The sequence below is a fragment of the Euphorbia lathyris genome, chromosome 5, assembly GCF_963576675.1.
Source record: "Euphorbia lathyris chromosome 5, ddEupLath1.1, whole genome shotgun sequence".
Taxonomy (NCBI): domain Eukaryota; kingdom Viridiplantae; phylum Streptophyta; class Magnoliopsida; order Malpighiales; family Euphorbiaceae; genus Euphorbia; species Euphorbia lathyris.
In genome coordinates this window covers 92,277,950-92,296,087 of record NC_088914.1, presented here as the reverse complement: position 1 = coordinate 92,296,087, position 18,138 = coordinate 92,277,950, and the positions used below count along the sequence as shown (strand labels likewise).

The following is an 18,138-nucleotide window of genomic DNA, read 5'->3' as shown; positions in this document are numbered from 1 at the left end:
ATGGCTCCTTTTACAACACCAGTAAAGAGAAAAGTTTCTTCTTTTAGTGAAGAAATTTTATTGCACTCACTACGATGAATCAAATAAAAAGCAAGTATGTAAATGATTAAATTACAAGAGAAGGTGTATATGCAATTCTGAAAAAACTGTGTTTTGAGTTCCATGTTGCAAGAACATGTATAAGAAATGCCAAATCATTTACATTATAAAAGCCCTATTCCAGTGGTATTACCAGCTTCAGAAAGGGGAACACAAACCATCCAACTTAGAAGTAGTAATGCTAAATTAATCAGTTATCTGCTAACGTCTATGAAGCATGGAAACTCTTCATGACATGAGTTTCCCTGTTTCCAGCAGATGTGGGAAACAGACACTCTCGAAAACTGATACGAAAAGTTTCAGTAATTACCCAAAATATGAAAGACGTCTCTCAATTTTTAAACGGTTTCCTCTACCTATTTCGATTAAAATTCTGGAAATTCAAGCTTTCTATTTTGCAATTCCTATTCAATCTAAGATTAGGAAAACTGAAACTTCCTATTTGAGAGAGATTTCTTCCTTATATCCTTCAATTTAAAGAACTTACCCATATTTCTTTCTCCTATAATCTTTGTCTCTTGAATCTCGATTGATCTTAGACTTTCTCTTACTTTTGTTCTTCAATCTTGTTTTTTTAATATATTATTATATTTTTAATATTTAAAAATATGCCCCTGTATTTTTAATATTTACACGTTTCCCCCACGTTTCCGTTTCCTATGTTTTTCAGAAATTAGGTTTCAGTGTCCGTATCCGTTTCCGTTTCCATGCAACATAGGCTAACGTCAATATTCTATTCTATTGTTGGTGCAAATACTGGATGTAGGTTTCCAAGATTGTCATAGAAGTGTTTGCTGAGTTAAAGCGACATATAGATATTTAACATCCTACAAATCTGTCCTGGAGAAAAGTGGAAAGTCAAGGAGACTGCAATGCAATAGGAAGACTCTTATAAAAGCTGATTAGTTGACTTTCAATTTTTTTTCCTTATGCTTAATGAACCCTAATTTATTTACCTGATGTGCTATGCCTGTCCTTTTCCTTTTTAAACATGTGATATTTTCAGAGGTCTATTACACTCAACTGCAAGTGTTAGAGGTCAATCAGTCATAAATAAACAACTTTCATATAAATTTCAAGGTTGTGTGAGTTCAAGTAGATTTGAATGAATATTTGCAAAAAAGAGAGACCCCAAAATGCAGACATACCTCACCTGGACATAATGCACACCGGTTATTTTGGTTGGTGAGCTGACCAATTCAATGACAGATTCTCCATTGGATTTCCTGAAATCTGGAAACCTCAGGAAGTATTTGCAGAATCTAGAATTTTCCAATTCCCTACAATTCATAAGGTACACATGTGATAGAAGAAGCACATGAGACTACAACATATTAACTGACTCTTAATTTCAAAATAAAATGCCTGAATTTCACTCAAACAAAAGTTTTACTCATAAATTTAAAACCCTCCACAGGTGTTAAACTAGACACAAATGTTACTCATATTTCTCGACATGAGCCTAACTAATTGTTACACTTCTATGGTGATATCAAGTGGTATGCAGCAAGTAATATGTTGATCAATCAAGGCAATGGATGGATGCTAAATTACCTGTTGATGTCATTCTATTGCTATCATCACTCACAACTGCTGGCCTGCTACGCTTACGAGCTATTGGGAACGAGAAGTCAGCTTATCAGACATGGGGAGAGAAATGCAGCTCTTGCCTTCTTCACTTCCAGTTAGAGAACTGCATAAATCAAAGAAGTTTAACTTTGCTAAAGGGAAAAAATAGAAAGCAGAACTTTGTTTAGAGAGAACTGCATAACCCAAATAAGTTCAACTTTGCTAAAGGAATTTAGTATTTACTTACAATAAATCATCTGAAACAGAAACCTGTAATATGAAACAATTATATATTTCTTTGTCTGAATTATAATGAACCACTTAAGTAACTGCAGCAGAAAAATGCTAATCGCAATCCAGACATTAGAACATGATTATGACATAATAACTCAAACTCTGATGCTATTACACAACTGAAAAAGTTCCAAAATCTATGTTAATGAAAGAGATCAGATCAGCAAACAACAATACAGTAGGCTAACTCGAAAACTGCCCACAGAACTATACCAAGTGATTCACAAAAAAGATCACTTTAACAGCTAACGACCTCTTCCACCTGAAAAACGACCACGACCGCGACCACGACCACGACTACCCCCTCGTTGACAAGGCCTGCTTCCGCGGCCTGAAGATGCACCGGAATTGAACTGCTGAGGGGGTCGAATGTCGCCAGAAGGAACAGCTTGCGGTGGTTGCAAATTACAGTTCTGTTGGACTTGTGGTTGGTTACACATCATTCCCTGTCCGAAATTCATGATGGGGAGATTAGGTTGTTGCATTTGGAATCCCATTCCTAACAAGGATGGGTTAAAGCAATTTTGACCAGCCATAGCCGGCCAAGGCGAAGGTCCATTGGGAAAAAGATTCATTTGCCCTCCCGGAAAAACACCATTAGGAACCGGCCCTTGATTGAGATTGAAGGGTTGCTGAAATGGCTGATTCTGTGCTGGCCATGGTGGCATGTTATTTCCTGAAAATCCGCCCGGAATAAAAGCAGCATTTTGCTGCTGGGAAGGCAGAGGATTTAACCAGCCTCCATTAGGAGGTTGGAAAATACCGTTTGGCGGTACCATCGGAGGAAATGGCGGAAAAAAAGAAGCTCCCGAATTCATAGATGGTGTTGCGGCAGTAGATGCATTCTGCTGGTTGTGATTAAATGGTTGCTGGTTCTGCTGGTTGTGGTTATATGGTTGCTGACTAGCACCTGAAGGCATTGAATCCTTCTGGTTCCCATTCCCATTCCTGTTCCGGTTCTTGTTATTCCTTCTGGTATCATTACTTGTTTGCTGATTCATTCCCCTCTTTGACATTTTCTGCATTCTCTTGTGCTCTGCCTCTTTCTCATCATCCGAAAACTCTCCATCATCTGTCAATTCTTCATCGTTCTGACCGGATGCATCATACCCTTTCTTGTAAGGATTCTTCTCACTTAACACATGAGTAGCAAACTCTGCAACAAAAGAAATCAAAGTGCCTTGATGGATCTCAGCAGGGACCTCAGTTTCGGAATTGTATCTGACTACATAGTAAGGGTTTTGAACAGGCCCGAAAATCTCATCCACAAGCCCCAGCGGAGATCTTTTTTCTGTTATCCAAAGGACCGAACCCTCATTAAGAGGATTATGCTTCTCCGTCCCTTCAACAATTACTTGGGCACCTAGAGTCTGAATTCAACAACATAACATCATTAATTGATATAGTTAAATGAACTACAAAATCAACAACGTAAAAGTAAAAGATCAGCAAGATACGTTTCTGTAAAAAATGAAAAGTTTAAAGCTTTGTATGCTAACAAGCTTACCGATAAGACAATTCCGACAGGCATCATCTGATGATGCGGTTGCAATGTAGCATCCACAGGAGGAACTGGTGGGAGAACCTACAAATATTTGGTATAATCCATCTAATCAGCAATCTGGCAGTTATAAAATGTTTTGTTATTTTCAGAGAATAATTAAAAGAATATGAAGCCAAGAATTCAATCTAGACGCCAAAAGATGCGAATGAAGTTTAGGAAACACAAGCAGACAAGAAAAAACTCAACCGAAACAAAGAAGTGACAATTTCAGCAATGCTGATGGGGTTAGCACAAGAAAAGCAGCAGGTTCCGCCCCACCAGCACACCGAGCTGGGAGTTTTGGATTTTTCCTCTTTAGTCCAAAGTTTTGATTCCTATTACAATTAAAGGGCGGCCCGGTACATTACGCATCCCCGCGTAAGCGAGGGTCCGGGAGGGGTCCCACCACAAGGGTGTACTGGGGGCAAGCCTTCCCCTGCCAATATTTTGGCAAGAGGCCGCTCCTAAGACTCGAACCCGTGACCTCTCAGTCACACGACAACAACAACAACTCAAAATTAGCATAGGGTTGGGTTTAGCTCGTGGCTTTTAGTCTATAATAAGGCTTGCAACGGTCTTTAAAATACGAGATAAATTGTATGAACATTAGTGGATTTTAGAGAAAAAAAAATAAAAGTGAACATGAGTTTCTTGAGCATTGAAAAAGATTTCACGAGTTTTCCAACAAATATTGTAATCTTGATTCAAAAATCGTACTTCTCCTCTCTCATGGACATAGGCAAAACTAGCCGAACCTCATAAATATTGTGTTTTAAGTTAACTTATAATGACACATAATGTAGAACATAGAGATATGGGGTAATTAGTATCGGTGGCCACAAAAGTTTGGATAATGTCCTCAAAAGGTCATAAAAGTTTAATTTGTCTCAATAAAATCACTTAAGTTTGTTTTTATCTCCATAAAGTCACTTTGAACGTTATTCGATCATTTTTTCGTCGGAGTTGATTACGTGACATCTAATCACATGTCTCAATGCCATGTGACATAATAAAAAACATTTAACCACAAATTAACCTAAATAGATAAGGATTGTCAATTAAAATTTAAACTACAAATTAACCTATGTAGCATATCGATTATCAATTAAAATGTATAGTTACATTTTTTTAATATGTCAAGTAGCGCTGACGTAATGTTAAGATGTCAGGTGAGTAATTTTAGCGAAAAGATGACTAAAAAACGTTCAAAGTGACTTTATTGGGACAAAAACAAACTTAAGTGATTTTACTGAGACAAATTAAACTTTTATGAGCTTTTAAGGAAATTGTTAAAAACTTTTGTGACCACCAATGCTAATTACCCTAGAGATATGAGTTCCTAATCAAAAGAAAATTAGAGTTATAATCATTTACCTCAACTTCATTCTTTGACTTGATGGGTCCTTTCACTACATCTTCTTCATTTACATCGCCACCATCACTGAATTCAGCATCACTCCATTCCGCCATTTTTTCTGCATCCTCTGATTCTTCTTCATCACTATTACATACCATTTTTTCTCTGTTAACAACATCTCTGATCTCGCCTTCTTCAATCTCACCTCCCACTTCCTCTGCGTTTAATTGCATTTTCACTTCTTTCTCCTCATTATCATCATCTTCTTCTTCTTCCTCCTCCTCAGTATCATCATCACTGCTACTAGAGGAAGAAGACAACGATGAACTACTTTCTGAATCGCTACTATCATCATCTCCGCCGCTGCTACTGCTGCTACTTCCATCATTACCGCAATCACCTTCATCGGGAGCAACAGATGACAATGGAGCAACAGGACTTGTTTCTTCCATCAAGATTTGATCATTCTTTACTACGAATCCGTCAGCAGAATGAACTGAGCTACCAACTAAACTAAACCTACCCAACTCTTCCTCAATAGTGGAATCCAAAACCCCCAAATCCCCTGAATTCCCCTCTTTTTCGAGCTCCATAGGAGCTTCCTTTACCATTAATTCAGAAGCAGCAACTGAAACTGACCTCGATAATTCATCAACCATACTCAATAGTTTATTAAAATAGAAACTGACCTCAACTGTGTGATTTCTCAGTTGGAAAACGAAAATGGAACTAGAAACTGAAGTGCTGCGATGAAGGACGAACAATGATGAACTTCTGCCGTCAAAGGGAAGTGAGTCTGCTGGAACTGGTAATTTCCCTAATATTAAAACAGAAATGCTCACAATCACAACTTAAATTTTACAACTTATAGTTAAAAAAAATGATTATGACTTGGATGTTTATGATAGATACAAATCAGCATGAGAAGTCAGGAATTAGCATAACCTAATAAGTCCCATCAAATGCTACATGTTAATTATACATACTGCGAATCTTACAAATTACAGAAGGAAAAAAATCAACAAATATAGATTGAAATTGGGAACAAAAATAAAAACAGATTCTTATCAACTCATAAATGACGCAAACAGATTGTTAGATCTAGACGCAGCAAAGGATTAACTCAAATGATTGAAAAATGAGCCTTTTGGTCAATCAAAGAACAAATTGCACTAAACAAAATCAACAATATGGTCTCTGTATTGTTACTATTTTCTGTAAGTATCAATAATTTATAGCCTTTTTCATTTTCATCAAAAATCAAAGAGAACAGAGGGCTGGCTGAATTGAAATAAAAACATAAGAAAACAAAATGAACTGAAAGCAAAAAGGAAAAAGAAAATCTAACCTGCAAGTCGAAGAAGAGCTTTCAATATCGAGGAAGGCGAAGTGCGAGCAGGATTGCGAGGACGCGGCGGCGGCGGCACTGTAAGTGGAAGGCGAAGGCCAAGGTTCTTCCTTCTTCTGTGCTCTCGAATGAAATTTTAGTTTTAGGGGTTTTTTGGGTTTTGGTGAGGGGTGTAACCGAGCCGAACCAAGCAGAACCCTACGTAGGTTCGGTATTGACTTGTTAATATCTCGAGTCGAGCCATTTCGAATCGAGTTTTAACCGAGCTGAGCTTTGATCGAATCTGACCGAGCTTTGACCGTGACGAGCTTTTATCGAGCTTCTAACGAGCTATAACCAAATTCATCGTACATATATAGAATAAGTAGCGTAAAAAAAGTAGAATAACATACTCCATATGAGGTTAAAATATTTATAAAGAAAAACAATCATTCGAGATTCTAGAATAGTATACGGTACTTATGATCGAAAAAGACAAGTTCGGAGAAAAATTTCAAACAATGACATATACATTAAAGTTTGTAATGTATTTTATTCCTTATCAAAACCTAATTGTCTAGCTAAAGATTTAAATATCTAACCTTTTTTTCGTATCATTTTTTTATGGGTTATATCTTATTTGAGTTGTGAATTGTGATGAAAACTAATAATAACTAATGAAATATATATTAAATATATATAATAAAATATATATAGTAATTAAAAATAATCGAGTCTACTCGCGAGCTTTCGAGCCGATGAGGAAGTTCGGACTCAGCTCATTAGTGTTCGAGTCGATTCCAAACTCGAGTCGAGCCCTATCAAACCAAGCTTTGATCAAACTTTCACCGAGCCGAGTTCGAATAGTTTACGAACTACCAAGGCTCGTTTGCACCCATAGTTTTGGTACTTTCTTTCTTTTTGCTTAGTTTACTGGTTTTGTTTTTTTCATCTGAAAAGTTTAGTTTTTTCCTTTATTAGTATTATTTGGGTTAAGGTGCAAAAATACTCTTAACGTTTTGAGTCAGAATCAATTTTATCTCTAACGTTTAAAATGGTACAATTTTACCTCTAACGTTGGTAATCAAGAGCAACTTTACCCCTAAAGTTGATGGTTTCGGTCAACTTCTCACACTATTATAAAACACATATATTTTTTGTTTTTTTATTTTGCATCAATTACATATCAATTTATTCTAAAAAAAAAGGATTTCATGTTTTTTATAATTTAATAATAGAATTGGAGATTAGTATTTATAAATTCGGTAAATTTTTTGAATTTTTTTGTCCAATTCATATAAAAGACAGTATATTTTTTTTATTTTTTTCACATCTCAACATATATGATTTGTTACTGATAAAATAACGCATGTCTAAAGTATAGATGACAAGATTCATGACCGAGAAGACAATTTAATGAATTATTTTTCAAATTGACCCCATTTATCAACGTTAGGGGTAAAATTACTCTTAGCTTCCAACATTAGGAGTAAAATTGCATAATTTTAAACGTTAGAGATAAAATTGCTCTCGACCTAAATCGTTAAGGGTATTTTTACATCTTAATTAACTCATATTATTATAGGTGAGCAGAACCGAACCGAAAACTCAAAAACTGATGAAACCGAATTGAAAAACCGAACTGAACCAAATTATAATTTAGTTTTGCTGGGTTCTTATTTTTCATATAATTCGATTTTCAATTCGGTTCGATTTAAACCCAACAAAACCGAACCAAATTACACTTTAGTTTTTTAAACTTAACTAAACTGCTCAGACACGCATAATCCTTTAATATGATGCTTTTAATCACTTTAATATAAGTAATTTCATAAGTTGTTTATATATTATTTTAGGGTAATTAATTTATTAGTCCTTATATTTTGAAAAAACACACTATTTAGGCCTTGTATTTTCAAAAATACATGGTAAGGTCCCTACCTTTTTCTCAATAAACTGTTTAGTCCTTCCGTCTGTTTGTTAGATTTTTTTACCGTTTATAACTTCAGAAATGACTAAATTACCCTTTACTATTTACCTTCAAACTTTAGAAGAGGGAATCCAATTTAGAAAAAGAAGCTATTTGTATGGAGAACAATAAAAAGAAAAGACCCAATGCTTATGAATTTGAACGATTAAGAAGAAAATCCAGAAGAAGAACACTCAAAGTTGATTTCAGATGCATTAGAGTTTAAAGGAAAGGAAAAGAAGAACGCAAATCCAAATTGACTAACAAAATCTTCATGAGAGTCTAACGGCATGGAGTAAACAGTTAGAGACTAAACAGTTCATCGAGAAAAACGTTAAGGATTAAACAGTTCATCGAGAAAAAAGTTAGGGACTTTATCATGTGTTTTTGAAAATACAGAGACTAAACAGTGTGCTTTGTCAAAATATAGGGACTAATAAATTAATTACCCATTATTTTATGTTAAACTTCTGATCAGTAGAAAGTTTACTATCATCATTATAAGGTAAATTACACCTATGGCCATTGAACTTTACTAATTTTAACATTGTGGTCACTGAACTTCAATTTTTAACGGTATAACCACTGAACTTTACACTTTTTAACACAAGTGGTTACTCAATTTTAATTAACTCCTCAAAATAACCGTTAACGACCTCAAAATGAAAACCTACAAGTATAAACATATAGAGGTTGACTTTTTCTTTGATTGAGATCATATGTCTAAGTGGTTATTACAAGTTCAATACATTCCGACTCTTTATCAACTTGCTTATATGCTCACCAACCCGTTGTTTAAAGATAAATTTCGTTTATTATGTTCCAAGTTAAGCGTTTGTAATACCCCTGTTTAAATTGAGGAAGGGTGATAGATTTATATATATTAGGGTTATATTTATAATTATACACTTTAAGGTTAGCGTTAGGGTTTGGCTCACTCTTATATAAATACATATATTTACTAATACATTACTAAGTTCCACGATTATCTTCACCTAATAATAATAGTATGTTCATACTGACTTTAATCTAAATAAACAGAACATCAAGCTAGTAAATGTCACCAAACAACAACAACAACTAATATGAACATCTCAACAAAAACAAAATCACAACCATGGCAAAAATTTGTATGAATTAAAAATGGTACTTTTCACATTTAAAACATTAAGTCGTTGTAGTATAGTGGTAAGTATTCCCGCCTGTCACGCGGGTGACCCGGGTTCGATCCCCAGCAACGGCGTTTTTTATTTTGATTTTTCCCTTTTTTTATTTCGTAAATTGTACTATTTTTTGTTTTTGCCAAATGCTCAATTCTTCAAAATTCGGAATGTATACGCTATGAAATAAGTAATTATAAACCATACCATATTAAAATTTTAAAAGGATAAGGTGTAAAAATACATCCAACGTTTTCAGTCAGGAGCAATTTTACTAATAACGTCTAAAATGATGCAAGTTTACCCCTAACATTGGCATCCAAGATCAATTTTACCCCTAATGTTTGGTCAATTTTAACCATTATTATAAAACACGGATATTTTGTTCTTTATTCTGCATACCAGTTGGTTCTAAAAAAGATTTCATATTTTTTTATTTAAAAATAGAATTGGATATTAATATTTATAAATTCGGTAAAATATTTTATTTTATTTTTTAAAAAAATCACCTCTAATAATATGTTTGTGATATGTTAGTAATGTGTGATAAAATGGCGCATACGTAAAATGCAAATGACAAGATTTATAAATGAGCAGGAAGTTTGATTTATATTTCTTAAATTTACCCAACTTATAAACGTTAGAGGTAAAATTGTACCATTTTAAATGATAGGAATAAAATTGTTCCCGACTATAAGCGTTAAAAATATTTTTGTATTATCCCAATTTTAAAATGTATATATGTAAGAAGTGGTGGAGACATGGTCGACCTGGCTGTGAGGATCCTCGTACGGTGGGAGAGATGTCATTGTGCTTGTTTTTGGAGATTGTTTCCCACATCCCCACCAATGGCCAATTTTACCCATGGTCTTACCTCTAACGTTGGTAAGTTATATCAATTTCAGACATCATAGAAAAAATTAGATATTGTGTTCTCGTATTTTGCACCAGTTGCATATCAGTTAGTTTAGGAACAACATATATTGCCCTCTTATTGCAATTTCAGAATATATTTATAGATGAAATCTTCTTTATTTTGGTGAAATATTTTGATTTTTTTTCATCCAAAACGTGTAAAATATGATATAATTTTTTTAACGTGTATAATGATGTATGAAATTGGTCCTAACTTGCAAATATTAAAGTCTCTATGTTTCAGTGTATTTTGTCATTCAGTTTGCATTCTTTCTATTTATTTATTTATTTAGGAAAAAAGTATCATTGTGTCTCTGATCTTTTATTTTTTGGTTTATTAAGTCATTGATCTTTTATTTGGATACATTAAGTCCCTGATCATTTATTTTTGATCTCATTAAGCCCTTTATAACCAAATTAGTAAGTTATGAATATCTAGTTATGTTAAAAATACGCTATTAACCCCATCAAAAAAAATACGTTATTAACTTCATCTGTATTTGAAATTATCAAACAAATATTTTTACAGTTTGACTGTTAACCGAATTTTATGTTCAAAATTAAATTTTTTTTTGTCATCAAGGACTTAATGAGACTAAAAATAAATGATCAGGAGCTTAATGTATCCAAATAAAAGATCAATGGCTTAATGAACTTAAAAATGAAAGATCACGGGCCTAATGATGTTTTCTGTCATTTATTTACTTGCTGCAGGAAATAGATGAATTTGTGGATGCAAGTTAGGGATTCAGCATATGAAAAATTGAAATAGGGGTAGGATTCTTATATTTCTAGTTGAAGGACCGTGGATGAAATATATTGGAAGTTGAGGGACTATCTGGTTTTGAAAATGAGTTTAATGGGGCTTCTGGTATAAACAAGTTTTTTTTGTTTAAAGAAACTGTATATAGCTTCATTAGAAACGAAAAGTGTAAGAAAAGATCAGGGTTACAGAAAAAGCAACTGGAAATTGAAATAGAAATCGAACTGTGTCATGACGGGAGTCATTGCCTTGAAAGCGATTTCGGCAGACCCAGGTACAATCTGAAATCCGATCGCTCCCCAAGGTAACACAGAAACCTCCGAATTTGTACACTCAAAGTCGAAAGTATTGGAACAGCAAGAGTAATTAATTGCCCAGAGAGTTTGTAAAAGAGAAGAGATTAAAACTGTGTATATCAAAGTTGTAAACTAAATGAATATATAAAGGTTGTAAAAATCTGAACGTTAGAATGTGCAGTTTGTGGAGGTAGAACAGGAGAAAAATCAGGATCTGTTTTTTGACTAAATAATTTGTTGAAGAAAACTTCAAAGGAGTAAAATGGATATTGTGAAGAAAATTAAAAATAAAATTCGGGTCCGATCGAGACGGGCGAGTGTCGCGCGAATGAACAAGCGAGCGCGCGCGTGTGGTATATTTGTCAAACCCCACTAAATACAATTTAAAGGTTTGTAAGGCCCAACCCTTTATATACCCTTTGACACATTGATTAGTTTCCTATGTGGGATAGGAAAAGAGCTCTTAAGAGCAAAGGCGCTAATGACAAATATACCCACACCAATCAAAGCCATTTTCTCACAAAAAGAATAACTACAACAAGAAATGGAAAAGGTAAAAAACCTTACAGAGTCCACAATAGGACGAAAACGATTACAAAGAGCATAAAAAAACTATAAAAGGTATAAAACACACTCAAAAACAATAAAGCATATACTTCATTGAAATCCAAATCCGCAGAAAAGCAACTGTCATCGAATCTTCATCATTTAGGCTCTTCCGTACATTCTGATTTAAGTCATTTCTTTTGTTGCAACCACGTAGATATGTTGATCCACATTTAAAATAAATCGTTTCCGCTATTGCTAAATCCAAAAAAGGTATAAATAGCAGAATAATAGAAAGCAGATACAATTCAAACAAATATAGAGATCCAATAAACTATATAAACACTAATTAAAAGAAAATATAATAAAGAGAAATACAGTAAATCTAACCCGGTGAGAGGAGGATCAAAGTAGATCCATAAAAGAGATAAAGGCTTGAAGATCTTAACAGAAATAAAAGAAGAGAAGAGAAAAAAGCAAGGAGGAGGAGGAGACGGTTTTTTTAATTAAAGCAGTTCTCGTATACTACGGAAGTAGAACATGTTACTTCCTTCGCGTCTGCTATTGTTAATTGGTGTATAAAACAAGTTACCAGACAGTATATGAAGAGGTATTTCGTTTTATACCTGAAAAGTAGTTTTTTACAAAATCTGGTAAACACTGTTTTTTTGAAAAACATGTTTTTCAACATCGAATAGCAAACAGGAACAACAAATAACAGGTAAACCAACCGGCCAAAAATAAATGGAATTTTTAGGATTTTTTTTTTGATAGATACAACTTAAGCAAAATAAACTTAATACTTAAAAAAAAAGGTAAATCACACCCATGACCACTGAACTTTATCCATTTTAACATTATGGTACTGAACTTCCATTCTTAACGGTATGAGCACTGAACTTTTACGCTTTTTAACACCGTGGCCACTCAACGCCTCAAAACAACCATTAACGGCCTCAAAATAAAAAAATCAAAAAGTATATCGGTTATGTCTAAGATATTTAGTGTATTACTAACAAAGTTACAAAAATTATGTTAAAATACTAAAAACTAAATCTGCTATAAATAAATTAATCACAATTTTTTTTCAAACTGTCTAAAATATTTACTGTGATATTAATATAGTTATAAAAAAACCAACAAAAAAATATGAAACTACTTCAATTTATCGACAAACTTATTTGCAAGGTTCGATGTATCAGTTAAATAACAGTCAAGCTAGTCTTTTCAAATTTTCGATAGTGCAAGACTAAAATTAATCTTGTGTCGAACTATTAGGATTAAATTTGCACTACATCATACATAAAGACTAAATATGCACTTTGTTTGAAACATTGATTTAATCTGATCATTATCCCTTTCAAATTTTAACAATCACGAGATTTGAACTCTCGAGTTCTAAATTTGAAAGGCTTTAATATTATGTTAATATATCAATTGATCAAAAAGGTTAAATTTTGGGGTTAATCACACACCTAAAGTTGGCTCATTCGGATCTCTTGCATATAAAAGTGTTGATCTATCATATTTGACAAACGAGGTCGTTGTGCGTGCTATAGAAAAAAGAAAGCGTATTAGTTCGTTCTAAATGTCATCTCATATCTCAAAGATGATAGATCAACAATTTTGTGTGCATGAAGTCCGAATGAGCCAACTTTGAGTGTGTGATAGGTTTTTAATGTCAACTATAGATGTGCGATATGTTTTTTAAGCCAAATATAAGTGTGTGATATGTTATTTAAAAAGTTTAAGGTGCCAATAGGTAAAACTTATCAAATTTAAAGGTGTAAATATATATTAAGCCAACAAAATTACACAAATAAATCATATGCATTCAAATGTAGTGACAAAGAGATAAAAGCACACAAATAAATCATATGATTTGACCAATTTAGAAATACGGTCTTTATGCTTTAAAAGTTTACAAATAAGGGTCTGTGTTTTGTAAAATTTATGGTTAGAGAATTATGAGTTATTTTTTCGTTCAAACAATAATACTTGTGGCTTAGTTAATTTGTAAAGTTAGACCTTGTATTTGAGTAATTTGCAAAGTCAGTCTTTTTTAATTTCTCCAAATTGCTCATTTTTTAGGTAAATAGTCACGACAATAATTTTTAATTGAATGTTTGAGTAAGTATAGATCCAGACCCATGTTTGCAAACTTTTAAACTACGAAACTATCTTTGCAAACCGGGTAAACCACATAATTTATTTGTAATTTTCTCTTTTATATATTATCTTTAGGGATAATTTCAAAAATATAACTCATTTGCTTTCGTGGATTTGCGCGTGAGTGCCTATGGTTTTTTTTTTTTTAAAAAAACCTTAAAAAGAGTATTGAGGTTCTTGTCCGTTGGCAAAACTAATGCCTTTTAGGTTGACATTATCAATTTGACTGTTGATGATCTCAAAATAAAAAAAAAATCTAAAAATTAATCTCCATAAAAATCAAAATTGATGATGTAGCATATTAATTTTGTGTTGACCTAATAATTTTTTACTTTTAATCTCTATAAAAATAAAAATTACAACACGTATGTAATTTAGCCGTTAGGATTCAGGATATGAGAAATTGAGGGACGGTGGGTGAAATATATCGGAAGTTGAGGGACAATCTCGTTTTGAAAATGAGTTTAACGGGGGCTTCTGGTATAAAACAAGTAGATGAAATAAATCGAATTTTTAGGATATTTTTTTGTTTGATATTTTGTTTTATAACGGAGTTCAACAAACTACGAAAGACAAACAAAAAAAACATAAATAAAATTTATTTTTTATTCAAATTTCTTTGTATTACGGAAGTCTTTTATCATAAAATTTATGATATATGCTAATAAAATTATAATTAATATAAGAAAAATATAACATGCTTATACAACAACACTTGTACATTTTATAACAGATATGCAAATAGCTATATGAATTAAGCTTAAATGTGTTAGTATTTTGTTATAATTACGCGCATAACCCACTAATTCATTATCTTTTTAGTGGGATAAGGTGTAAAACTACCCTCTAACATTTATACCGAGAAGTAATTTTATTCCTAATATCTAAAAAATAATACAATTTTACCCCTAATATTTGACAGTATATAGCAAATTTTCCTCTAATATTGAAAAGTTAGGTCAATTTAAAAAATAATTCATCAAATTGTCTTCTCAGTTATGAATCTTGTCATATACACTTCACATCTACGTCATTTTATCACTAAATAGTAACAGATCACAAACATATGATCAGAAGTAAAAAATAAAACAAAATAAATATATTGTATTTTATACAAATTATACAAAAAAAATTCAAATATTTCATCGAATTTAAAAATATTAATCTTCAATTCTATTATTAACTCATAAAAAATATGAAATCTTTTTTAGAACCAACGGATATGCAATTGGTAGAGAATAAGGTAACGTAAAGTAATATAACATAATGTAATTAATGTAACGTAACATAAGGTAACATAACATAATGTAATGTAACAGAACGTCATGTAACGTAACTTTTTTTTTTTGACAACGTCATGTAACGTAACTTAATGTAACAAGAACATAGTCTTTTATTTGGTTTATAAATTGAAATTTCACATGTTTTCCGCACGAGATTAACAAAAATAACTAATCTAAAACTCTCAACAAAAACAAAATCACAATCATAACAAAAATTTGTATGCATGAAAAAGGGTACTTTTCACATTTAAAACATCAAGTCGTTGTAGTATAGTGGTAAGTATTCCCGCCTGTCACGCGGGTGACCCGGGTTTGATCCCCGGCAACGGCGTTTTTTATTTTGATTTTTCCTATTTTTTCATATATTGTATTGTGTTTTGTTTTCTCCAAATGCTCAATTCTTCAAAATTTGGAACGTATAGACTATGAAATAAGTAATTATAAACTATACCATATTAAAATTTTAAAAGGTATATATTAGAATTGGTGGAGACACGGTGGACGTGGCCATAAGGATCCCGATATGGTGGGAGAGAGGTCATTATCCTTGCCTTTGAAGATTTTTTCCCACATCCTCACCGATGGGTGATTTTTTCCACCGGTTGCATATCAGTTAGTTTAGGAAAAATATTATAATTTCAGAATATACTTATAGATGAAATGTCCTTTATTTTGACGAAATATTTAGATTTTTTTTCATCCAAAACGTGTAGAATATGATATAAATTTTGGGTTAATTATAAATAACTATCCTATGGTTTGACCGATTTGCGATATGGTACCTGTTGTTTTTTTATTTATTTATTTTGCAAACACAACCCTATGGTTGCAAAATGTTATCAAAAAAAAAAAAAAATTTACATGTTTTTTTACTTTGCCAAATTTGGCCGATAACGACCTCAAAATGAAAATTTTCAAGAATTAAACTTGTTTGGTATCATATTTACTATGGAACCATAGTCTTAATTTTTTAAATTCGTCATTTTTGAAGTTTTCTCTCTCCAAGCATTATCTTTATCTCTCATACAAAACAACACCTAAATAACCTCAAACCTAAAAAGTTGAAGAATTAAAGTTGCTTAAAATATCATTTAACTCTTGAAAATTTTCATTTCGAAATCGTTATCAATCAAATTCTGACAAAATGAACTCAAATACAAAATTTTGTAAACCACAGAGTTGCGTTTGCAAAAAAAAATACCACAAGTAAAGGTTTACAAATCGGCTAAATCACATGGTAGTTATTTGTAATTAACCCATAAATTTTTGTAACGTATATATCATATGTTTGTGATCTAATAATAATATATGAAATTGGTCCAACCGGCGGATATCGGTCTTTCAATTTTATTTTGTGATTCACTTTGCATTCTTTCTATTTATTTATTTACTTGCTGCAGGAAAAAAAAATGCATTGGCTGCACTTCAGATGATATTTTAATACTTTAAAAGAGTGTAAATCACACCCATGGCCACTGAAATTACCCATTTTAATATTATGACCAACGAACTTTAATTCTTAATCGTATGGACATTGAACTTTTATACTTTTTAACATCAGTGGTCACTCAACGCTTCAAAACAACCATTGACGGTCTCAAATTAAAAAAATTCGAAGAGTATATCAGTTATGTCCAAGATATTTAGCGTATTACAAAAATTATGTTAAAATGCTAAAAATTCTTTCCATTCTACGGATGAACAATCTATAATAATTCGTAAATCCAGATTTAAGTTAATCACAATCTAATTTTCAAACGGTCTAAAATATTTAAAGTATTATTAATATAGTTATAAAAAAACCAACAAAATGTACGAAACTACTTTAGTTTATCGACAAACTTATTTGGAAGGTCCGATGTGACAGTTAAATAACAGTCAAGCTTGTATTTTCAAATTTTCGATATAGTACAAGACTAAAATTAATCTTACGTAGAAATGTTCGGTTTAATTTTGCATTATATCATATGTGAAGGTTAAATCTGCACTTCGTTTAAAACGTTAGGATTTAATCTGGTTATTATCCCTCTCAAATTTCAACAATCACAAGATTTGAAGTCTAGACTTCTAAATTTAAAATACTTTGATATTATACCATTGATCTAAAAGCTTAAATTTATAAAATGTAGTGACATATTGATAAAAGTACATAAATAAATCATATGATTTGACGGATTTGGAAAAACAGTTTTTATGCTTTAAAAGTTTGCAAACATGAGTTTACGACTTTATAAAATTTGCAGTTAGAGAATTATGAGTCAATTTTTCGTTCAAACCATACTTGTGGCTTAATTAATTTACAAAGTCAGATCTTGTATTTTGAGTAATTTGCAAAATCAGTCATTTTAATTGTTCCAAATCGTCCACTTTTAGGGTAAATAGTCACGACAATAATTTTTTATTGAATAATTGAGTTTGTAAAATGCACAAAGTACAAACTTTTAAAACACGAAACTATCTTTGCAAATCGGCTAAACCACATAATTTAATTTATATTTTTTTCTTTTATGTATTATCTTTAGGGATAATTTCAAAAATAACACTTGCTTTCGCTGATTTGCACATGAGTAATGAGGTTCTCGTCCATTTATAAAACCAATAACTTTTAGGTTAGGTTGATATTACCAATTTGACTATTTATGAACTCAAAATAATAAAAAAATAATCCAAGAACTGAATTTATTTAGCATCATATTTACTATGAAACCACGTTTTTTATTTTCCAAAATCTTTATTTTTTTTAATGATTGAGTTTGTAAAATGCACAAAGTACAAACTTTTAAAACACGAAACTATCTTTGCAAATCGGCTAAACCACATAATTTAATTTATAATTTTTTCTTTTATG

The 18,138-nt window shown here is 32.0% G+C and overlaps 1 protein-coding gene and 1 non-coding gene across 2 annotated transcripts; one reads left to right on the top strand and one right to left on the bottom strand.

Annotated features, from left to right (window-relative positions):
* Positions 1-484: 484 nt before the first annotated feature.
* Positions 485-6,368, bottom strand: LOC136229537 (H/ACA ribonucleoprotein complex non-core subunit NAF1-like). The gene is made up of 5 exons (XM_066018394.1): positions 6,211-6,368; positions 4,880-5,679; positions 3,470-3,547; positions 1,654-3,332; positions 485-1,379 (listed from the first exon to the last, which is right to left on the bottom strand). The coding sequence occupies exons 2-4, from the start codon at positions 5,519-5,521 to the stop codon at positions 2,208-2,210; spliced, it is 1,845 nt and encodes a 614-aa protein (XP_065874466.1). The 5' UTR covers positions 5,522-5,679; positions 6,211-6,368; the 3' UTR covers positions 485-1,379; positions 1,654-2,207.
* A 9,181-nt stretch (positions 6,369-15,549) lies between these two features.
* Positions 15,550-15,621, top strand: TRNAD-GUC (transfer RNA aspartic acid (anticodon GUC)). The gene has a single exon. It is a non-coding gene; the product is annotated as a tRNA-Asp (tRNA).
* Positions 15,622-18,138: the final 2,517 nt, after the last annotated feature.